The 26,498-nt window shown below is 34.0% G+C and overlaps 2 protein-coding genes across 37 annotated transcripts in view; one reads left to right on the forward strand and one right to left on the reverse strand.

The window, feature by feature from the left end:
- The window catches only part of LOC123535799 (uncharacterized), a 401,923-nt gene extending 398,637 nt beyond the window's left edge, over window positions 1–3,286 (reverse strand). Inside the window, exon 1 of the mRNA XM_053527909.1 lies at window positions 3,196–3,286. Coding sequence (XP_053383884.1) covers window positions 3,196–3,253 — 58 coding nt within the window. The 5' untranslated portion in view covers window positions 3,254–3,286. The remainder of the gene's footprint in view (window positions 1–3,195) is intronic.
- Window positions 1–26,498, forward strand: part of LOC123536539 (cell surface glycoprotein 1-like) — a 353,687-nt gene that overhangs the window by 281,495 nt on the left and 45,694 nt on the right. The gene's annotated exons all lie outside the window — the stretch shown is intronic.

Genomic DNA, 26,498 nt, shown 5'->3' on the forward strand with positions numbered 1-26,498 from the left:
AAAGCGTGATAAACGCTTTTCGATTTTCATCGTAAAAAGTAGTAAAAACAGCAAATTCTTATGTGTTTCCGCAACAAAACGTTTGTCAGTAATTAAGTTTTACAGCCTACTTAAGAAATATAGCATTTATTTCAAGATATCTAAAAAAGTATTTTTTGTTTTGATGTTGAACGATCTGGAGGCATGCCGCTTTAAAGACCAGCCGAATTATGCACGTTTGAGATGTGTGCTTAGAAACAGCAAATTTGATTATAAAATCTAATTATATGAGTGTGGACTGCATTCTGGAAATATGCCTTTTTCTTAAGGATAATTACGCTAGCTTTTTATTGGAAAGTAAATTATATTTTATAAATCAGACTACTGAATTAAAGACATTTTGATAACAGCAAACCACTAACTTAAAGATACCTTAGAATAAGATGAGTACTCCACAGTTTTGTACTGTAACTAATGTCAGTACTGTAAGAAGAAATTAGGAATTAAAATATGTGATAAGATTGTTTTGAAGCATAGACTGTAACAAAGCAACATATTAGCAGACTCGGTTTGACTGAGTCTGTTATGAAGGTAACGAATTGTGAAACACCCCTCACGCCCCTAACATACTTAATATAGTAAAAATGAATGTACCCCACGATTCCATGGGCAAGCAAATATAATAACTCTGAATCCAAACATGTGGAGACTTTTTACAGCCTCCACAAGACAATTAAAGACTACCGTTGTGATAATTAACAAAATCTTTGATAAGTTCCTTTGGATGCATAGAGAACGCAACCGAACAACATACTGGTAGATTCAGTTTGATTGAGTTAATTCATGAGAGATAATGAATTGTGCAAAACCTCTCAAGTCCCCTAGCTACGGCTTAAGCGGAATTCTAATACAGTAAAAACGAATGTATTCAAAGATGCTAAGAAAAAGATATCAAGCAAACAATCCTAGAAACAACTGAGATTAACCTTTAGCCTGCTGGCGGCAAGTGGTTCTGCCTTTGCGACCAGTGCAGACCAAGATCAGCCTGCACATCCGTGCAAGCTGATCATGGTCTGCACTGTTCGCTATTCAGTCAGTAAATTTTTAGTGAACATCCTTCAAATAATAAGTGGTTTTGCCCACATTGAGTGATAGACCAGTCCATTTTAGAAATTTAGCAGGGTAAAAGTTAATAATTCTAAGTCTGTACTTATGTATCTGCCATTCTTTACTTTTTATTTCTTATTATTCTCATTATTATTATTTGTTCAGTGTGGACGTCTTCATTGTATATCATTTACTAAGACTGGAAACAATTTAAGGAATAAATCTCATAAATTTTAATAATAAATTCAAATGTAATCATGGAAATGCATTTTACTAAATTTTATCCATTTTATAACATTTTGTTGGTAAAAAAAATTACATTTATAATAAAAATTAGAAATATTTGAAACATGTTTTAACATGTCTACATAAATTCATAAGTAAGTTTAAAGTAAAAATTGAAAGTGTAGTATCAGATGTAGATGATTAAGAAAACTGTGAAATACGGATTGACTTAAATATTTGTCTTTGAAATTTAATAAATATGAAACTATTGAAAAAAATTCCTGAGTCAAAGAAATCGTTTTATCATCCACGGGTACTTCTACTTTTCTGTACATTTCCAAGAACATTATAGTTCAAAAATTTTTTTAGAATTGAAACCCTATTATGATGCTTTGAATATAGAAACTCAAGTATGCATAGAAAAATGTCAAAACAGTCACAGTCAAACGTCAGAATGGAATGCGTTAAAGTTAAGGCTCGCCCCTGCAATATGTATGTCGTCAAAGATGTACCATAGTTTGAACAATGATTATTGCTTTGTTTGGTTAAGTTGCAGCTGCTTCAGCTTATACTGAACAAGGAATCATTTAAGTTAAATTTGAATCGAAATGTCAAAGCAATCAAATCAAAGAAAAGCTACCACTTTCATAAACTAATCACAACGATTACAATTCAAATGTCTCTGAAAGGTCGTTTATATCAGAACCAGAAGGACATACGTGACAGACTGATGTAATTTCCAAGGTTCAAGTCAATGAGAATGCTAGCAATCATGAGAAAGGGGTATACATCGTAGTAAGATAGATACTTTTACCACTATTGTCCCGTTTCCGTGTCGATTTTTTATGAAAACATTATACGCTGCAATATATAGCTATCCAAAGAAAATAAGAGTGAACATTACTAATGGCACATCTTGATAAATTCAAAAGTCACTTTCTGCCGCACCTCGCAAAATCATACTGACATGATTTCATTTATTCAATCAATTTGTTTTCATAAATAACGATTATCACCGAAACTCTGCGATATTTCGCATGTGAAGTAAAATATTTCAATGTATTACATTCCATTGGCATCAAACATGTTAACAACGTGGCAAATTTATTCTTCAATTCATGATTAAAACAATAAACTCATTTGTGGAAGAGGCAAACCAGCGTTTATACAACTAGACATGACCTCTGGTGGTGAAAATTGACGGCGGATTTGTTTATTTATCACTTTTGGGGATATATCAGGTGTACATTTCCTCACTATGAAACTAAGGCAAAAGGAAAGAATGAGTTTATCACAAAAGAATATTCCTGTTTTAATCAATATGAAAGTAAATATTGTGCATTTCTTTTTTGCCTAAGAAATAACATCTTTAACAATTTATTTTACGAAAAATATTTTCAAAGCCTAAAACTTAATTATACTCGCAACCCGTTAATGAGGAATTTACAAAGTATTTTTGTTCTTAGCAAAACTACTTAGAAACGTATATACAACATGTGTAACTCCGCGTTGATTTAATCCTGTTCTCAAAGATACATGCAGCACTCTATATGAGGTTTTAAAACTTTTCTAATGGCGTTTATTTTTTCCTTGTCAAATAATTATTTTTATCAAACAATGAACATGTAACTAAGAAAAACATTGTTCTCAAACATTGTTTGATTTAGAATTCTAAATCAAATTATGTGCTATATAGAAATAAATATAAAAATTATTGTATCTGAGACAAAAAACATCTTCTGGTATAAATGCTTTATCGATTTTGGTAGATACTTTAAGTCGCGAATTCTAACCCAAAGCCAAAAGTATGTATTTAATGGAAATGAATTTGTTCTTTTTACTTAGACGAAACGCTGAAAACAAAGTCAGTTTTTCAACACTTACCTTGAGTCCACTGAATGACGCACAAAAGAAGTATACGATTCACGATAAGCATCACCATTCTTTGAAAATTGCAACTTGCAAGATTTCTTGGGCTGCATAGTGTGTACCTGCATAATGTGTACCATTATATATTGAGATAGGCATATTCTAAATGCTGGAATGGATTCAAACTGCCACCAAAACTAGTTATTGTAAACCACTTATCATATCAGCAATTAAAGCTTAACAAAATTTAAGCCTTAACTTAATTTATCGTCCTTAATAAATTACAAGTAATTTGAGAAAACTACTTAAAAGTATCAACATTTCCGCTGAAAATCTGTCGTCAAAGATACATGCGAGAAAATATTTTAAAACTCATTATTTATCACTGTCAATACTTATTTATCCATAAATAACTAGAAAACTTGTTTAAACTTTTTTTTAGATCAACAATTTGTCTATATGAATAATATAAAGAATATTGCTATCACAGAAAAATGCCGTATAATCTTTATCAAAAACTTAGTCCTTCACCAAGCCAATGATTTATAATGTCTGCTCAGCTGTCACGTGAACGCAGTTTCAACACTGACTTGTCAGGAATGATCGCACAAAAGAAGTATACGATTCACGATAAGCATCACCATTCTTTGAAAATTGCAACTTGCAAGATTTCTTGGGCTGCATAGTGTGTACCTGCATAATGTGTACCATTATATATTGAGATAGGCATATTCTAAATGCTGGAATGGATTCAAACTGCCACAAAACTAGTTATTGTAAACCACTTATCATATCAGCAATTAAAGCTTAACAGAAATAAGCACTTGCTTGAAATTATCGTCCTTACAAACAAAAGCAAAATGAAAAAGAATAACAAGTATCAAATTTCCGCTAAAAATATGTCGTCGGAATTATAATGGCGGAAAAACATAAAGACCATATTTAACATGAATGTACTTATATCCAAAACTGAACTTTTATATACTTTCTTTGCCACAGATGTTGTCTATATTGTCAAAGAATATATGCACCTCCACCAGGAAGTAATGCCGTAAACTTTTCAAAAACTTGTCCTTCACCTCAATGAGTTCTTGTCTCGCTCAGGCTGTCATGTGAGGACGCTATTCAGCTGACTTGTGGAAGATCGGTGGTTCTACCCAAAGGTCCGCTCCTACCTTAATGTATAGAAGGTCATGTGACATGTGTCTGTTCGGCTTGAAACCCATGAAAAATATAAAACAAATGTTATAACAGTATTACACAACTATAGAATGATTCAGAAAGGGGGAACAGTTTTCCACATAATAGACTGGGTGAGTTATATTTGAATAAACATGATAACACGATCCACAACAATTTCTTTATGAACATACAGCAAACAACTTACCTAACACACATATCTAACTATTGTTTTATAGTTTAATACTTTTAGAAATGATCTATAAGATTTGTTTTTGCAACGAATTAAAATATAAGCAGTTTCGATCTGATTGTGTCACATCATGAGAGGTAATGAAATGTGTAACACCCATAATGCCTGATAGCATCGGTTAGAGTGGAATCGTAAAGGTATAACATGAACACTGAATAGACACTATGTTCCTAAATGACCAGCTCATATAACTGAGCGGCGACAAAAAAAGCAATAAATGTCTGCTGTGGTAGTTAGAGATTCCTTGGATTACTTGCGTTAAAGACAAACGATGAAAAAAATACAAATATCCACTTCATGCTTTAGATTATGCTGCCCCATTTATATTAATTAAGAAAAAATAGTCGTATTTTCAATAAATGGGATTCCCGAGTACAAGTCAAGTCTAAACATTTATTGCACTGTTTACAAATTTTAAATGGTTTGTAAATTGACTGATATTAAAACCTGGTCCATCATTATTATATATACGCACCAAACAACACTGCAATTCACTATTCATTACAAAACTCTTTTATTGTTTTGATATGAATTTATGAAAGTATTTACCAAATTAATCCAAGTAAATATTAGAAAATTGTGCTATTGTTATTCTTAACACGTTGCTGTTTAATCATGATTTCGTTCGTCAATTTTTCTGTTTGCGTGCACAGAAATCCAAACAATAGCATTAAGGCCAAGCCGACTAAACAAAAGTAAGTAGAGGGTATATAAAATGGTGAAAGACATCTTTTTTTCACGATCTAAAGTATATTAGCAAACTGTTAGATCAACGAACATACATCAGAATTTTCCGTCAGGTTACATGTATCTCAAGAATTGTTCAAGACACATAGCCTTTTTAACAATACTGCCAAAACGACATTGACTGGTTGTAGAATGTAGGTTTTTGAAAAAATCTAAGCCTTGGTTTGGATATCCTTACCTACAACTCAATGGCGTGGTAGATTGCATTTCTTCTCAATTATGTGATAGAGTATACAAGTATGAGATAAACTTATCTCACATTGATTCATAGGTCGCAGAAATTTTTTATTTAAGAGGTTAATTTACGACTAGGTTGCGCCTGTTTTGCCAGAATGGCACACCTTGTGTCATAATTGCCTGAGAGCTTTAAGCCCAAGGGCCATTATGAAACCAGGCGTGCCATTATGACTAGAAGGCACAACCAGTCCTTTATTGACCTTTTTCTTATATACCTTCGCTTCATATGTATCTTTTGTTTTCATTTTACATATTTTCAAAAACTTTATGAGAACCTTTGTACAACAGTGCCATCATTATTTGACAATCGATCTGAAAATGATTCGGCATCCGCCATAATTACGTTGCTACATGACGTCAACGTCAGGACGCGCTGACGTTCCGGTTACGCGGGAGCATTTTGATCAGGGCGAGTGAGGCACACTGTGCCATTATGGATTCGTCAACAGATGTCGTAATGACCGTGTTTAACGGTTTTTTGTTACTATGTATAGTAAGGTATATAATAATACGTCTTTTTAGTTTGACTGCGTTACATACACCTTGTTTATGCTAACGTTCACATCAAATAACAGTGCCAGACAGTCATTGACAAATCAATCGGTTTCACATATTGACATCATTCACATATGGTGCCACTGTTCTATGTCAGTGTCTGGTATGGCTCCAATAATAAATGCTTTTCATCTCGGCGCTAAACTTCCGAAATAATACATGTAGATAAGTTTCTAGATTTCATCTGTGAGTCGTGATTTGCTTAATGATCACCGAACTTCTGCATATATTTAATTAAATGATAAGATGTAGGGGCACATGTTCTTATTTCTTTATTTAAAAAGTGAATTGTTGGAATATGTCTTATAAGATATGACTAAAGCAAGTCTTTGTTAAATGGCTGAATTCATTTTCTATTAAATAATTAAGTAAAATTTTCACAGCCTTATAATAGGTAGTTAAAGGAATTTGTTGACATTTTAGCAAAACAATATTTATTGAGATTTTTTATTTAGTTAATAAAGAAATGGATAATCAGTAATAGGCGCGTGTGCTTGAATTAATGTTTATTTTGTTAAAAAACGATACAATTAATTTGTATACAATTTGATATCTACCACAATAACCAACGGAATCGAAATCGTTTTAACTTAATTTATAAAGAAATTTAGAAATTTCCAAAGAATGCGTAATCAGCAGAAAAAACTTTAAACTCAAATTGTCTAAAATTGATACTTTTATCAACAATGAAGGGCTCTATGTTTGAATAATAAGTATAAAAGTTTGTTGATACCGTTGCTCAATTTTGCATTGATTTATATCAATAAATTGAGCTGAATTGTTTTGAAAAGACAAATAATGTGATATGCCTGTCGATAAGTGCAGACGAACTGCGTTTTAGGAGAACGCGTACATAGGCATATCTATGCTAATGAATACATCGATCTTAAAGATTTTGCTTTTAATCAGGTTAAATGTTTTTACGGTCTATTACCAAATCACAGCCAAGGAGAAATTTGCAGATTTAGAGTAATTCAAGGGTCATAATCCGAGAGTGCCTGTGGCGATTTTGCTGGTTATCTAACTTGGCCTAGATATTATGTCCATAAACATTTTCACCAAGTTTGGTGAAGATCTGATGAAAACTGTTCGACTTTGAGAGCGGACATGTTTTTGGACGCCGACGCCCGAACACCCGCCGCCGGTTCACCACAGGTGTTCGCATAATATGCCCCGCTCTTTCCGAGACTGGCGTATAAAAGTAACACCACTTTGTCCACTTACTTGTTAGAATGTACTTCTTTGGTTCAAATATAAGTAGTGAAAACTTTATGGACTGTAATCTTTATCATAAGTAAGGCAAACAAGAGCTCCGCCAAGAGGGGCAATATACGCCCGAAGGGTTACATCAGAGGATGGGAGCAAAATTTAAAGAAATTGACTGTTGAAGTCCAAAGGAAAGGGAAGAAATTCAAAAAAAAATTCTATGTCCACAAAAAAATATTCTGTCTACAAAAAATCCTTACCAGGTACAGGTATGCCAAAATACACCTAGAAATTGAAGGTACCATCCATGTTGTACCACAGAAAAGTGGTCTTGGTTTTCCCTAGGGCCAATAATAAAAAGTGTCAAAATAAGCTTTTTATAGTAATATTAAAGGGAAGTAATTCAAAGAAAAATTTTTGTAAGTGAACAAAAAAGGGATCTGCCAAATAAAAACAAGAGCACTGCAATGCAGAGCAATATACACAAAGCAAAGTATTATATGACCTTTGACCCTTAAGTATGACCTTGACCTTGAAGCGAGTCATCCGCAGCATGCGCTCTGCACGTCGTCTCAGTGTGGTGAACATTTGTGCCAAGTTTCTTTGAAATCCTTCATGCAGTTCAAGAGTTACAAAGCGAACACGAAACAAACTGATATGACCTTTGACCCCTAAGTGTGACCTTGACCTTGAAGCGAGTCATCCGCAACATGCGCTTTGCACGTCGTCCCAGTGTGGTGAGCATTTGTGTCAAGTTTCTTTGAAATCCTTCAAGGGGTTCAAGAGTAACAAAGCGGACACGAAATTGCTAACGGACGGACGGACTGACGTTCCTACGGATGGACCTTTATTGGGTATTTCGTTTGTTAAAAAGTACCAAACAATCGACAAAAAGTACCCAATAAACACTACGGAATGAACAGAATTTACCGTTTACCTATTCGGGCGTATAAAAAGCAATTATTTTGAACAAAATATAATCATTTATTATCCACTTGGTGTTAATGTAAACATCATTTTTTATCATAAATAAAGCAAAAAAAATAAGCAATTATTTTGAACAAAATATAATCATTTATTGTCCACTTGGTGTTAATGTAAACATCTTTTTTATGATAAGTAGAACTAAAAGCAATTTTTTGGAACAAAATATAGGCATTTATTGTCAATTTTGTGTTAATGTAAACATCGAAATTTATTTATTTTATCTAAAATCGATAAACTGAAAATTGCCATATGTCTGAGAATCCCCTTTTTCATACGTTATAATATGTCTAATATATTGAATTCATTTCTATCATCTTTTTACATTGAAATTTTTCAATTAATGTTTTCTTTTTATTTTCAGTAACTTTTTCAGAATTGATTTATTTCCAATTCATATTTTCTCTCAAAATTAATTTTCATCTAACAAATTAATGTTGTAGGTTCGTTCTCTGACTTGGGTTAGAGGTCAACTGCTGAATTCATCATTTTTCTCCCTGTGACATATATACATGTAATTCTAGCCTTTATCTTCATAATTCTTCATTATACCGAATTGTTTTGTTTTGATATTCAAATACATTTTTTCCGTTTTATAAGTCTACTTTTATTTCATAAAGGTATCACTATTATAAACACATATACAAGAAGTATATATTTTTTAGTTTTCATAAATCACTTTAATATTATTACTGTTCTACGTGTTTTTATTTTTCATAATATAACTTTAAAATTATTATTGTTTTATTAAGTGTACACTGGCGAGATATGAAAACGCAACAACATGGTCGTTAAGAGGTTTTTTAAAAACTAATTAAACAACACTCATAAACTGGGAATTTATTTAATTAGCAACTTATCAACAATGCATTTGAAAAAAATAACGATGATAACATTCTCCATTATTACGTAATCACGCTATATTCCACGTCAGTAAGCTTGAACGTTAATACCGGGTATGTCCCCAATTTCTCCTGATCACGTCCTGAAGTCGAGAATGCTTTGAGCGACACAGATTCCTGTAGACTCGACGAGGAATGCGCCCCCACTCATAAATAAGCACACTTGTTAACTCCTGTACGTTTGTTGGAGGGTTAGTACGTTGACGTATTCGACGTTTTAACTCATCCCACAGATGCTCTATAGGGTTACAGTCAGGTGATAGAGCCGGCCACGGCAACACAGGAATGTTGTCATTGTTTAGTAAGTTCATTGTCACTCTGGCTCTGTGAGGAGGAGCGTTATCTTGCATGAACGTAAGTTGGTTACGTTGCTGGAATATCGGCTGGACAACGGGCGTAATAATCTGATTTATATAGCTTTGCAAAACCCTATTCCAATTCACGTTGTTGATGTTGACACGTGCCCATTGGAATCGTTGACGCCGATGACGTACAGTGAGCACGGGAACTTTCGCTGGCCGCCGGCACCGTATCTCGTTCGATGGATTGGTCGACCTCTTGTCCCAACGACTATGTTTGCAGTTGATGTCGCTGTAAGTTTACGGTTACGTAGATGACGTTGACGAATGTAAACGTCCTAACGTGGCGTCGTTGCTGGCGTTGTCCCTGGTCGTGGACTGTCCAACACGGAGCCAGTACGATTGTGTCGTTGAATCAACCGCGAAATTGTCAATTTGTTGACGTTAAAACGTCTAGCGACCGCTGTTTGCGTAATACCAGTTTCTAACAGTCCTAATATCCGATTTCGATCTGCGTTATTTAACCGCGGCATCACTTTAATTATAACTTTCCAAAATTATATTGATTTTATAAATTCTAGGTGTGTTATGTCCGTTCTCAAATGAAATTTAAAACGAACTGACCACATGGTAAATTTGCACGGAGCGCACGAGGAAAAGTTGCGGTACAAACATTGGTAATTTTACGGTCTATTGTGCTGATTGAATTTGAACATAATGGGTAGAGAGTATCGAGATATATATGTGCTGAAAATTTTAAGGTGATGCTTTTTGTAATAAAAAAAAATATGTTTGTTGCGTTTTCATATCTCGTCTGTGTACTACTAACTGGATCAAGAGAATTCATGATAATAAAGATAACAATAATAAGAAAATGTAGTTACTGTTGTTTGCCTACAGGATAAGACATTAACCCATCTTGTTACTCACGACCAGATCTTATTGGCAGTATGGCATGAATTCCCAGGAGTATCTTTATTTAATTGAGAACTGTTCACCTTAAGAAACCTTCGAGAATCTGAGAAAATTTTAGGGGCAAATAAGTTCAGCCCATGTCCTTGAGCCCATCCCATCTCACGAGCCCATCCCATGAACCCATCCAAGGTTTTCCAGGATCCCAATGGACATTGTCCATTTGATGTATCAAGTGATTTATCTATCTTTAAGTTACTTGAATGTGGTGATTTTGGTACCGTTTGATATTGTAATTAATTTGCCATTATATTTGAATACATGTACTTTGACAGCTTTTACAGCGTATACGTGTTGGGAGAGAAAATGATCCATGCTGCCTGGAGAGCGATCAATTGATTCATTTAAACTGGCTCATCTTTCACTAAAGTAATTTTAAATTGAAATAATCATTTAAGACACAAGTTGAAACGATGTCATCGACAATTTTATTTAATTGTACGATAATAGGAAAATTCTGACGAGGAGGAAAACCTAATAAAAATCTGTGTTTTATGCGCTCAATTTTAGGAATCTAGATCTAAATTAATGTTTAATACGTGAAATAAGTGTTGTATATCTACGAGGCATAAATAAGTTTTCGGCAAATACTGTATTTGGGTTTATTTTAGGGAAAATTTCATACTTGTCTTCGGGGCGGGAAAACGCCAGCTCGGCGGCGATGTTTTATTCGTAGTTTTTTACAACTTTCTAGACATTCCAAGACATTTCTTTAGTCTTTTAATATAAGGGTGCGTTTTATAGTTGGAGTAAAATTCTTATTTTTTTTTAAGTAATAATTTGTTCCCCTCTTACACTCGATGTGAGTGGGTGGGGTAATACGAGGCGAATGTGAAGGACTGTGATATTTTGCAGTATAGATTCTTGCCTATATCCTCTTCTAGTTGTCAATTTCCCATTTGCAACTGAATGTCTTCTAGCTACATTACAACCTTATAGGTCTATCTATTTGTTATTGTTTTTTTGTTGTTGTTTTTTTGTGTTGGAAGGTGGGAGATTCGACGCAAGTGTGAAGGACTGTCTTATCTTACAATGAAGATACCCACCTGTTAATCCATTTTTCAAGATCACTTTCTTAGTTTTTCCTATTAGTTGTTCCATGATATTTGCATATGGTAAGGAAGATAGGTAAAGATTAAATAATTATTCACTTGTGTTGACTAGCAGATAACACGAAATCTAAACACACCCAAGCTCAGCTCTTCTGAATTTATTATACGTACACTAAAATACAAAAGCTTTAAGGTACCGTAACTTAGAAAGAATAATAGTAATTATTATTATTATTATTACTTATTTCTTGTTACACAAGTCGCTGGCTCTTACCCTAATATCAACAAGTATCAATAGCTACATATTGTATGGATTTCCTTGAAATCAAGAAGATTGAACAGTATTTAAGTAAAATCCTGGGGAAGATAAAGCTCCGGCTTATGAGAGAGTAGTAATACTAAGTAATAGTAAAGGTAGATAGATATCTGCGGTGTGAGAAGGATAACATTAAATCAAAGTTACCTAATATAGAGTGGTGGTGCGTGTCGGTACGTGATTCAAAAGCAGGGCTAGACTATCTGAAAAATAATATTTCTGAAATAAGAGACGATAAAAAGACAATTGTGTTATTTTGGCATATAACTTGTGACCTCACGTACAAGATTGGTCCATATATATATCAAAAACACCGCAACTCATCAGAACTATTTCATGCTTTAAATCCCACTTTCGAATCTCTAGAAGTGATACACAAAAGTGAACAGCATATTGACATTGGTATTCTAGAATGTCCTCCTATTTTCACCAGGGAATGGAATCAAGCTAGGGATTCCTTAGATTGGGAAGCTATTGATGACACAAGTCTGCAAACAAGTTAAGGCAATTAACTGCAAAATTAGACATGTAAATGTGTCTCTAGGATACAACTCGCCTAGGTTCGAATGTGATTTTACACACTCAAGAAAGAAAAAAAGGCTAGGGTCTTAAAATCAGGATACAAGATATGCTTGGAACTGGATGGCGTGCACCCAGTGGATATCGTAGCAAGGAAATGGCTCCATAGAATTATTAACACAATATCTAAATAAATTATCTGTGCCAAGTAATTACTGAAATACATAAAATAATTTAAATTCTTAAATGCATAAAAAATAATAGTCAGTACCAATGTGCTAAAGTGTAACTCGAGTGAAGGACTGCCTTACCAATTACTGTTTAGCACGTAATATGATAAATAAACTTTAATGAAGGAAAACTTAACAAAAAATAAAAAATAATTAATTATTTAAAAACAATGCAACAATACAACAATTAGATACAAATTCTTTGAGTAGTAAAATCTATGAGAACGACATTACCACATTGCACGGTCTCGTGAACTTCATGGATAACGTAATATGAAATTTACAAATACGTATACCAAAAAAAACATAGAGAATACTAGTACTGTCATCCGGTAACTGCAATTTACAGATTGAACATTTAGAGACAATGGCTACATATGAAGGTCATAGTGCACCAAAGCGTCCGTTGCTGTCTCAAGTTGGAGGGTTGGAGCTTCTGGGAAGAAGTAAAGACAATAAAAGACGGCATGTGAGCAGTCCAGAGCTCAAACTGAAATATCGCGCAAAATGTGAAGATCAGTTGCTTGAAGATAAAATGAACTGTGAAGGTTGTAAATTAAACTTCTGTATTAGATGTTCTGGTCTGACAAAAAATGCATATAGTCTAATAGTAAATGGGGAGTTACAGAATTACAAATGGAACTGTAGAAGTTGTGAGGCGACGGTACCTACCATAATCAGCATTAAGGAAACGCTGAATATAATTAGTGATAGACAAGAGGATAGAATGGCCATGTTAGAACAAAGAATGGACAAACTTGAATTTAACAATAATAAACAAATAGAAGAAAAAGTAAGGGGGGCAAAATCAGAAATAGTTGAAGACCTATATGAGGATGTCAATAAAATGGTTGATATTAAAATGCAGGAATATGAAGACAGAAAAAGAAGAGAACTGAATCTTGTGATATTCAACCTCCAAGAAGATAAACATGAAAAAGGAATTGATAACAAAAAAGAAGATGAAAAAATGATAAAGGAAATCACAGAAATGCTGCGGATCCCTGACTTTGAAATCGAGACACTTTTTAGATTAGGTAAAAAAGGTAACACAAAAAGAGTACTAAAAATTGCGTGTAAAGATAGGAAACAAAGGAAAATGTTGATTGAAAGGTCGTTTAAAATGAAAGAAAATGTAAGTGTAAAATACAAGGATGTTGTAATTTTTCGGGACTTAACAGTAAAACAAAGGGAAGAAAGAAAGAAAAAAAGACAGACAAGAATCCCATCTAACAGTGATAAACAACAACAAGCTATGGATGTTACTGGTGGAGCAAATGCCCTAAACCAGGAAATTATAGATCCCTTCTTTTCAGAAACAATTCTAGACATATCACACAATGGTGATGAAACCATTCTTAGTGGAATACATCCATCTCAACACATCAGCTACACAGAGGGTAGTAGACTCCAGAAACAACAACGTCTCGTAAAGGCATCAGTGCAGTCTGTACATAGTGTTCAAAATCATCCTCCTGGCAATGGAACTATCCTGAGAGGTATACATCCTACTCAACACACAAACAACAATACGGGAAGTACACAACAACAACAACAACAACGTCGCAATGAGGCACTTATTACCTAATGCTCAAAATCTACCTGCTGGTAATGAAACTTTACTGGGAGGTATAGATCTTTCTCAACACCACAATCTCAGAAGGTACACAACAACAACAACAACATATACATCTTCATGATATACCAGTTGGACTGAACGATCAACCAAACTCTCCGGTGATGGAGCGTGACCAATAAGTGTTTTAACCCTGCATGTAAGGGAAACTGTTTTAAATGTACAGCAAATTTTAATGGCAGGAGCCAAAATCCAGTAAATGGGGATGGTAGCTGCATAAATGAATATAACTACAACAAATTATTAGTAATGTATACTAATGCTGACTGTCTAAGCAAAGTAAAAATAATGGAATTGAAATCTCATATTTTAACATCAAAGCTACATATAGTTGCTATAACAGAAGTGCTGCCGAAATTTACAGGCTACGACAAAATTTTACAAGAATTATATCAAATAGAAGGATATGATAGTTACCATAAGTTAAATGGCCGTGGAATAATAATATATTATAAAAAGGAATTAAAAATTACCAATATAAATATTATATCTAGTTTTAATGAATCGCTGTGGTGCGAAATGCAATTATTGAATAATGACAGATTATTATTCGGTTGTGTATATAGAAGTCCGAACAGCGGTGCAGATAATTTATTTGAACTCTTAACATTACTTAATGAAACTGTACAAAGACATCACTCCCATTTACTGGTAGTTGGAGACTTTAATTTTAACAGTTTTGACTGGGAAGAGGAAACGTCTTCAAGGAGTGAAAATCATATTGACAGTATTTTCCTTGAAGGTATACATCAAGGACTTGTTTTCATTCCAACATGTTATAAAGTCAACAAGATACAGAGACGGCAATGAACCATCCGTATTAGATCTCATATTCACAAATGAAGAAAATATGGTTGAAAATGTGGATTATTTACCTGGTCTAGGCAAAAGCGATCACGTGCTACTTTCCTTCAACTTTGTATGTTATCACCAAGCCAAAGTAAATAATTTACCAAGATATCTATATCACAAAGGGGATTATATCGCCATGAATGAAGATTTAAAGAATATTGACTGGACTGCAACTGGAGACATTGGGGTTGAGATGTTGTGGGGAAGATTTGCTGAAAACATATCCCAATTAATTGAAAAACATATACCAAGACGCATTTCAATCTCAGATCATCGCAACCCATATGTAGACAGAGGTGCAGCTGAAGCAATAAAAGTAAAAATACAGAAATGGACAAAATATATGAACTGTAAAAACCAAAATAGATATAATGACTATAAACTAGCAAGAAATAAAGTGGTGTATGAGTTAAGGAGGTCTAAGTACGAATATGAGAAAAACATAGCACAAAACGTTGGCAATAACACTAAGATGTTCTGGAAATATGTTAGATCCAACACCAAAACCAGTGCCCAAGTAAATAGTATCATAAAGGAAGATAATAACTTATCAACAGACGACCAAGAAATAGCAAATTTAATAACCACTTTGTTAGTGTCTTTACCACTGAAAATATAAATGATATGCCAGTTATGGAAGAAAAAATTATTGAAAATACACTGTCTGATATATTTATAACAGAAGATATGATGCTCAATCCTTAAAGGAAATAAATCCAACAAAAGCCCAGGGGCCTGATGGAATTCACCCCAAAATATTAAATGAATGTATGATGACTGTAATTAAACCACTAAAAATGATATTTAATTCATCACTACAGGAAGGTAAATTACCAACTTCGTGGAAGACAGCCAATGTCTCTGCCATATTCAAATCTGGGTCAAGAAACAAACCAGAAAACTATCGTCCTATTAGCGTCACTTCTATCTGCTGTCGGGCTATGGAAAGGATAATTCGAAACGTTGTTGTGGAGCACTTGGAAAACAATGGGATTCTTACCAAACAACAACATGGTTTTAGGAAAAATCATTCATGTACCACACAACTCCTGGAGTGCATTGAAGATTGGAGTAGAGCCATTGATGAAAAAAGGAATGTAAATATAATGTACTTAGATTTTAAAGCTGCGTTTGATAAAGTGCCTCACAAAAGACTTCTTTTAAAAGTTTGGAACTGTGGTATCAGAGGTAAAATATACAAATGGATTGAAAATTTCTTATGTGGTCGACAACAGAGAGTGATAGTTAATGGTAAAAGTTCGCCGTGGAAACCAGTACAAAGTGGGGTACCACAATGTAGTGTGCTTGGTCCTGTCCTTTTTCTAATCCGCATCAACGATCTTCCTGAAGCAATGACTTGTACAGTGAAGCTGTTTGCTAATGATACAAAACTATACCCAGTTGATGATGGTCTTGAAGATGAGAACGTGCTGCAAGATAACATTTTTAATGCATGTGAATGGGCTAAGAAATGGCAGATGGTCTTTAATACTAAAAGATGCAAGGTCTTAACAATTGGAAACGAACAGAGAACTGAATTCTTTATGAAAGATAATCAAGGTACAGTTACGAAAATCCAGCTAGTCTGTACAGAGAAAGATCTTGGTGTAACATTTGACAAAAATCTGATATTTGATCATCACATCCATAACAAAGTGAAAATAGCTAACAGAAATTTAGTTTTGATTATGAAATCCTTCACATACATGTCTCGAGTTATGTTTATGAACTTGTATAAAGCACTCATACGGCCACATCTAGAGTATGCTTCCACAGTCTGGTCCCCAAGATTAAAAAAGGATATCATCAGCATGGAAAATATACAACGCAGGGCAACTAGAATTGTGAAATCATTAATGGGCCAAACTTACACCGAAAGATTATTTACCTTAGGTTTACCCACACTAGAGTACAGAAGGGAAAGAGCCGATATGATACAATTGTACAAAATCTTAAATAAAATAGATCATGTTGAAAATAATGAAATGTTTATTCAAGTCGTCTCCAGGAATACTAGAGGTCATAATAAGAAATTATACAAAAAAGGGCTCGTACAGAAACTCGGTTAAAATGTTTCAGTCTAAGGGTGGTTGATACATGGAACAACTTACCAGACCAAGTGGTAAATGCACCCACTCCAAATTCCTTTAAGTCTAGACTTAACAAGTTTTGGGTTGTGGCAAACAAATTTTCGCCTAACTGTTATAGTTAAAGGGGTTAACTGGTACTATAAGCCTCAATATAAGACAGTGTAACAGTGTAAATAGTTTTAAACTATATGAACAGTGTTGTTTTAAGAAATATAGACAGTATGAAGCAGTGCACATATTTTTTAACTGTTGAGAATTGTGTAGATATAATAAATATAACTATAATATAAATGAAAAAGATACATAATAGTATGACGTGATACACATGTAATAAAAGTAAGAAAGTATAATATAAATGGAAAATAATAACAAAATATTAAGTTGTCAACTACAAGAAGAAATACATATATATATATATACATATATATATTATGAACTGGAAGTGCCAAATTCCATTGCGGGAAAACACATGTCAAAAGGACCAAAGAAACAACATTGTTTATACAGCTCTCGTTGAGAGCTGTACGGTTTCTACAACTACATGAACTACATGAACTAAATAATTATACACGTTGTAGCGTAGTAAATTGTCAAAAGAAATCAAAGCATCTCTTTGCAGTTAACCTTACAAGAGACGTTCTCCGCAAGTGTCATTTCTTTGTATAATTTTTGGTTCATTAATGTATATTTACGGGAGTCTGAAAAAATAACGGGGTATTATATGGCGCACGTGCTAGTTTTATGCTCACGTGCATGGAAAATTAACCGTAGAGACAGACATCCAATGTTGACAATGTAATGAGTTATGCACAATGGAGGTTTATTACAATTAACTGACATTCATAGTCCAAGAGATATATTTGGTAACTTAAAATATGACTATGAAAATGGTTGTTGTTGGGTTATAAAATGTGATCATATTGGTTAAAGACCAGAAACAGATGTAATAAACTGTCTGATATAGTATTTAACTCACCAGCTTATAACGGTATGTGGTAAAGGTGAGACGTGAAAAAAATCTCTCCGATAAAATTGGGATTAGAATTGTAAAAAAATGGACTAATATTGGATATTTTGTCAAAAAAGCAAATTAAAAGATGCGAAAAAGCTGAAAAAGGAAGAGCAAGTACTTCCCCTGGGACTTCCCCTGGGATAATAGAAAATGACCAATTACCACCTGAGATTCAATCACAAAACCGTAGTCTGAAAAGCGATATATCGAATTTCTTTTCAAATAGTCAAGACTATGTTCAAGCAGTTATGAATAATATGAACAACACACCTCCAGTTTTGAATTACAATGGGCTTATGATGCAAGGGTTACGACCGCAATCACTATTGTTTCCGAACGTTGCACGAATGTGCAAAATACTGCACCACCGAGTTGGGCAGTGTCATTAATAGAGGATGTAAAAACGATTAAACAAGCTCTACCAAAAATTGACCAAACTGAGCAATATGTGAGCATTATAAAAATCACCGTCCAAAATATGCAAACAAAAGTTTCTGAAAAAACAACAACAAAAAACGACACGGTAAAAGTCGTTTAAAGATGCAACACAGTTTGAAACAATGTTAACTTCAGGACTGTATCAAGTTAATGCAATTGTTAATCATTACCATTACGGGTCCACTATCTTAATATAACCTGAAATACAGTTGAAAACGTGTGTTTAAACAAAAATCGCTTACATCTACGCTTCCACCCTTTAAGCAAATTGGTGACAAAGCACTTTTTACAATATATCTTTCCGCATTCGTCAGAATGTTTCTAAAACGAATTTAGTAAATAATAGTAAGGAAAAGCAAAACAGTATTATAACATGTTTGAGCAAATAGATTTATTGAAACAGGTAAGTTTAACAATCTTTATACAACTCTATAGCAAAACTGAAAAACGTGGCGAACTATTTGAATTGCGCATGAAATTATATTTTGTGTTGTCAGTCTCAGCACCTGTTGAACTTTGTGGAATCTCGATTTATGGTTATAATAGTCTGGCGAATAAATCGCCAGCCTAAAAATACGAATCAGTTAAACACCGCGCCTCGTGATTTTCTGACGCAACAATATTATTTCGATATGTTTCAACATGGTATTTTTAATAAAAATGTTATATTAACTGCGCATGCGAATCTTCGTCTAAGCTTATTTTGCAATCTACAAAATTAAAATACTTTTATATGATATGTATTATATCAGCTGAATAGATTGATATCAAATATACATTTGATAGATTGGAGAGATAAATATTTCTAGTCTATTCTTTTCTCTTTTGCTGTTACGCTACAATGTTCCTGCTACTGTGAGAAAACCAAGAAACGAAGATGTAAGCAACAATACACAGCCGGATCAAATTTTCACGCAGTCCACTAAATTACAACTCTTGTTTCTTGTAGACTTTGAAGTATTTGTCCGAATTTCAAAGAATTTACTGGCGTTTCCTGGCGATAACGACTGTTTAATACAAAGCAAAGTTATGAGTTATCTCACTAGTGACCTGGTCAATCGTAACTGACGTTAAGATGGGTCTGTAGCAGAATACATGAAGAAGAAAACAAAGGTGGTAAACCCGGATCGATTTTTATCAAACATTTTTAAACGTTGTAAATAAAGATGCAGAAAACAAAATAGCCTGGCTCCCTGGCTGCATGGTTATTTTTATATAAATACTGGAAACATTTTATCAGAAAATTTTAAGCCTCTAAAATAGCACAATTGTATCTGATGGCTGAACCATACCTATGTTTGGAGCCGGGGGCAATAAAAATGTCAATGTAGAAACAACCTTCTGGAGTAACTTCCCTCTTAATAAAGAAAACTGATGTATGTACAAAAGAATAAACATAGTGACGGGAGCTAGTCTAAAAACAAAATATAAAGTTAAATCTTGATGTTCGACATATTTTGATAATTGAAACAAAAGAGTTCTCCGTGTGTCATTACACATAGTAACAACATGAAATTATAGTATTTTGTTAGCATTATTATATTAATATTAAAAAAAGTTAAATTTCCAGGTAAAAATAGCATATACTTCTGAGTTTGTTTATTTTTCTTTTCAAAATTTTTAATTTTTCACTGCAAGCGCTTTTAATTATACATATCTTCAGGCAGTAAAAATATTGGAAACGTCTTAAAAAGACTTTGCGGCAAAAAGATAATGTAAAATGCAAAATGTGTACACGCACAAAACTTCCGAAGCACATTTTGGCTCAGGAATGAAAATTTAGATAATTGAATTTCATGTGATAGAAGTTTAAAATTAAATCAATATTGGATACTGTAAAAAGAAAGAATTACTCAAAGAAAGAACCTATTAGTTATTAATGAAAAAGGTGATATTAAATAAAATATAAAAGTCTCATCGAAAGTTAAAGGGAGATAATAAAATTTAATAATACAACTGTATTTTAGGGAAAAAATTAGATAAATTTTAAAAAAAAGCGATGGTTGCATTAAAAATGCACGCATTTGATAACATTAAATTTTTTTAACAACTTGGATCATGAGTGTTCTCAATTTCAAGGTAAGTGAGTAAGCATATAAAAACCGAAAATACAGGTGACATTTTGCAATAAAAAATTCAGTTTTAAAGGTCCAGTGGTAAAGCGTCCGCTTCGAGTGCGGAGGTCCTGGGTTCGATCCCTGGCCGCGTCATACCAAAGACGTGAAAATGGTACCAGTAGCTACCTTGCTTGACGCTCAACATTAAAAGGGAAACTGGCCTCTTCTCTCATACCCTCGTGGCGATGGATTCCATCAGGAATGAGAATAAGTGATATAAGTTGTAGAACTTCCTTCACAATCGACATGGGGGCCTCCATGGCCGGGTGGTTAAAGTAGCTGACTTCAAACCACTTGCCCCTCATCTATGTGGGTTCAAGCCTCACTCGAGGCGTTGGATTCTCCATGTGAGGAAGCCATCCAGCTGGCTTACGGAAGGTCGGTGGTTCTACCCGGGTGCCCGCTCAAGATGAAATAATGCACGGAGGGGCACCTGGGGTCTTCCTCCACCATCAAAGCTGGAAAGCCGCCATATGACCTATAATTGTGTCGGTGCGACGTTAAACCCAACAAAATAAATAAATAAATTCACAATCGACCTAAAATAAATTATGTATTAACTAAACGTCGCCCCACTATCATGTCAACCCGGAAGGCGAAAAGACAACATTTGGCGAGGTGACATTCTGGGTAACGTTCTGAGTTTTGACACTTCAGATGGTAATGAAAATAAGAAAATAAATCGCCTACATATATACACGTACTCGTACATTTCCTAATATCTCGTAAATACGAAGACACGAGTTGCATGTTTGAGCTGGCGATACCCCGTTCAAAGTTAATGTGATGATGTAGACTAGCCACTAGATTGATGATAACGAATTTGTCACAAAATTTGATTTTTTTTTTTTTTGATTTTTTTTCTTAAATTTATGAAGTAGTGACAAATGCCAGTCTATGTTAGAGATTTTGTCAGAGAACGGATTGTATTTATTAAATGTTATATAATATTGGACACAGGATATAGACTGGCTACATTCACGCTTTTAAGAATAAAACTTAAAACAAACGTATCATTGTCTAGGAGCTAGTCTAGTCGTGACGCTGACAGTTTCTTGTGGAAAACACAGAATCAAGGAAAACTGGAAACTTTAAGGTTAGTCTGGCTACCGACAAGATAATCTTTTTTATATTTTTTTTCAATCATTACTCATATTCTGCTCAGTCTTTCTTGGCTCAGACTATCCAATATACATTTTTGTTACCTTTGTATGAAACAGATAAAATAATATATAATTATGAGCCCGATTTTACTCATTCAAAAATTATGATTATTAAACAAACTCATTAAACGTACAAAAGATATTTGCAATTATCCATTAAACCCTTTGTAGCACAACATGTCTTCCCCAAAGTGTTCCATGTAGTTTATAACACAACGATACTGCGATGTTCAAAAGTCGAGATAACGAAACTACGATGTTGAAATCACGATGATTAAAACACTAAACTACGGTGGTGGAAAGTCGAAACCACGGAACTACATGTTTCGTCACTTCGACTTTTCAACATCGTAGTAACGTTGTTTCGAGCTCACATTATGCGGCTGTGACTCTAACGGGACACCATAAAAAGCAAACGAAAAACATTATTTTTTACGTTTTACGGAACATTTAACATTTTAAGCATCTAGCATATACTGTACTCATATTTGTAATGTTTGGCAGGTTTCTTATGTTAGCAAAAAACAGTATGGAATATATTTTAGTTTGTGTCTATGCATGCAAGTGTTACATCTCTTGAGAGCTAAAACCTTTTTACAAGGGATGTTGTTTGCTAAATGAATTAACCTGGTCACAGCAACAGCCTCTGTTCAACAAATAAATACAGTTTGCCCGTGGTGCTTGTCAGATTAAGCGCTATATTCGAAATCAGGGTTTGTAATAAAGTTAGATAAATTAGATAAATTAATACATGGTTATATAGTTACACAAGGATTTTTTCTTCGGCGATTAAAATTCCGCGTCATGTGCTAATATTAAAATAAACATTCTTCATTTTAACTATGTTTTACCTTTCATTAATTCCGATAACGGTATACCTCGGTATTATTTTCTAAAGCCTGATCGGTTAGAACTCGAATATTACCTAAGAAACTATTCATGACATATATGTCTGCCTGAAATGTGCTTACCTAAATGCTATCAAATGCATAAAATATTGAGTTCTTTCTTAACGCATAGATAATAGCGACTTTTGATGGAATTTTATACAGGTACATGTACTTGTTAAAATAAAAAATAATTTGTAAATGTTTACTATGTCATGAACATCGATAGTCATTTTTCATGTACATGTATTATGATTTACTTGCGAGATAAATAATTTCAGTTCTGATCAACGTGATTTTAACGTTGAATAATATCATTACACAGTAACAAAGGACTATTCGGTTAAATTCTACGTAAAACGGATTAAAATGAGCTTGTCATATGAGCCGCGCCATGAGAAAACCAACATAGTGCGTTTGCGACCAGCATGGATCCAGACCAGCCTGCGCATCTGCGCAATCTGACCAGGATCCATGCTGTTCGCTAACGGTTTCTCTAATTGCAATAGGCTGTAGGACCACATTCGTAACAGATCGCATTTGTAACAGGTGTTACAAATGCGATCGCATATGTAACAGGTGTTACGAATGAGATCGCATATGTAACAGAAATCAAGCACATTTGTAACAATTTTTGAGACAAATGTGATCGATGCCGATTTTTGATGTGACATGTGATCACATTTGTCACATGTCATTAACCAGGTTTTCAACGAAAACCTGAGTTATTAGATCGGGGTAGATGTCGGGCGGGCGGGCGGCGGCGGCGGCGTCAAACTGGTGTTTCCGGTCAATAACTTTTGTTTCGGTAAAGATATTTGAATAAAACTTGGTATGTATGTAGCTTATATCAAGACAAAGGCTGGGCTTGATTTTGGGGTTTCTGGGGTCAAGGTCAAGGTCACTGTTACTTAAAATAGAAAAAGGGTTTCCGGTCAATAACTTAACATAGGAATAAGCTATCATGATGAAACTTGGTGTATAGAAAACTTATATTGTAGCTATAGTTGTAGCTTGGGATTTATTTAGGGGTTTCTGGGATCAAGGTCAAGGTCATTGTTACTAAAAATAGTGTTAGGGTTAGGTTAGGGTTAGGGTTAGCATATCTTCTACATGCATGGAGGGATTTTGATGAAAGTTGGCACAATTGTTCACCATCATGAGACGGAGTGTCATGCACAAGAATCACGTCCCTAAGTCTAAGGTTAAGGTCACACTTAGAGGTCAAAGGACACAAGAATGAAAACTTTGTCCGGAGCATATCTTCTTCATGCATAGAGGGATTTTGATGTAACTTGGCACAATTATACACCATCATGAGACGAAGTGTCTTGTGCAGTTCCCTTCTTTAGAATTACTTCCCTTTGTTGTTACTATAAATAGCTTATATTGTAACTTTTCCATTACTAGACGTAGGGAAAAATCGAGACCACTTTTCTGTAGTACAACATGCATGTTACGTCCAATTTTGAGGTGTATTTTGACCAATCTCCACCTGGTAAGGATTTCTGTGTGGACTTACAATTTTATTTTTTTTGTATTTTTTTTTTTTTTTTTTTTTTTTTTTTTTTAAGATTAACTTCCCTTAGTTGTTACTATAAATAACTTATATTGTAACTTTTTTATAATTGACCATAGGGAAAAACCAAGACCACTTTTCTGTGGTACAACATAGTTGTTACTATTTAATTTTATGTGTATTTTAAGGTATCTATACCTGGTAAGGAGTTTTTTTGTGGACTTAGAAAAACAAAAGAAATACAATGATTACTAAACAACCACAAAATTAAAATTATATCTGCAAATACAGGTGCTAGAGTAAAGAAATTTGCTGTGACGGGCGTATATTGTGACATTCTGGCACTCTTGTTTATTCTTATGAAAAGTGTTGAAAAACTGGTTTCGTGGCATTGCCGCGTTTCTTGTTTTCAATCGGAAAAATGAACAAAAAAGTGCATTTTTACATCTGAAACACATTTGTAACATGTTTTAACTCACTTGTACGAAGTGACAAAGTAAGCTGTTGTGATCATCCTTTGTACGTCGTCCGTTGTCCGACCGTCCGTCCGTTCACATTTTTCTTGTGAATACAATAGAGACAACATTTATTATTTGATTTTGACAAAACTTGCACAAACTTATATATATCTATGATATCTCGGTTCCTTTCAAAAACCAACTATATCACCTCTTCGTCTTAGAGTTATGGTCCCAGAGATGGCAATAATTACTGATTTTAGCCTGTGAACGCGATAGAGACCATATTTTTGTTTATTTTGACTAAACTTGCACACAACTTATGTATCTATAAGATCTCGGTTCCTTTAAAAAACAACCGCATTGCATCATTTGACTTGGAAATACGGTCCCTGAATTGGCAAAACAATACTGTTTTTATCCTTGTCAACACAATGGAGACTACATTTGTTATTTGAATTTTATTAAACTTATGAACGATCTCACTTCCTTTAATAACAGCCATATCGCGCCATTCGTCTCGGAGTTATGGCTGAAATGGCAAAATTTGGTTATTTTAATCTTGTGAAGACAATAGAGACCATATGTATTATTTCATTTTGACCAAACTTGTATAGAAGTTATATATCTATAACATCTCGGTTCCTTGCGAAAACCAGCTATATAGCACCATTTGTCCTGAAGTTATGGCCCATAAAATGACAACAGTTGCTGACTTCAGCATTGTGAACATGACAGAGATTACATTTGTTATTTGATTTTGACCAAACTTGCATTGAAATATTATATCATTAAAATCTTGCTTTTTTTCCTCGAAGAGTAGCCACATCACACTATTTGTCTTAGAGTTAGGGCCCCTGAAATGGCAAATATCGCAGATTTAATAACATGTATAGTGTAGTATTACTCATGTGAGCGATAGTGGGCCATGACGACCCTCTTGTTGATTAGAGGGATATTTCCGGTCAGGTTAATATCTTGATACAGGTTTGTTATCTGGCAATTAAACTTGGCAAGAATACAGTTATCATGACTGGTCTGTTCATAGTGCCATGGTACTACATGTACATATAACTTATAAATTTCCCATATCGGTTTTAATTTGTAAGATTTCATTTTTACTAAATGCATATGAATATGTATGATTAAAGGGGAAGATGCACACCACATGCAATCCCTGTTCAACTTTTATAATCGGCAAATCGCTGGTTGTATCGCTCCAACAACAAATAAAATGCACTAAAATCAAGATCAAGGCATTCTCAGCTAACATAGAAGTCTTGTAAAAGCTTGTTTCCGTAGAACACCAACTTTAAGTGTTGTGTTTAGTTTTGCTAAAGTTTCAAAATGTTAGATAGATGATAGAATAACACAAATGATATGAAAACCTCATAAACTTATTGTCTTAATACAATTCGCCGACCATCTTTTTAAAAGATACTTCTTGTTCGTTTTCGTTTTGTTTATCTTTGTCAATTCGCATTGCTTTAAACATCAAAAATATAAAAAAAACTTATACGGACGACAATTGATACATCAAATGAAATATGTCCCATTTAAAACCCTGACGTGAACTCTATTGGATTATATTTAATAAGAGAGTTTTCTTGCTAGGCCTGGCATTCAGGTCGGAATTTCCAGAGATATTGTGTTTCTCATCCACCCAGTTAAGATTTTACGTGTATCAGTGCGTTT

This window comes from Mercenaria mercenaria, chromosome 17, assembly GCF_021730395.1.
Source record: "Mercenaria mercenaria strain notata chromosome 17, MADL_Memer_1, whole genome shotgun sequence".
Taxonomy (NCBI): Eukaryota; Metazoa; Mollusca; class Bivalvia; order Venerida; family Veneridae; genus Mercenaria; species Mercenaria mercenaria.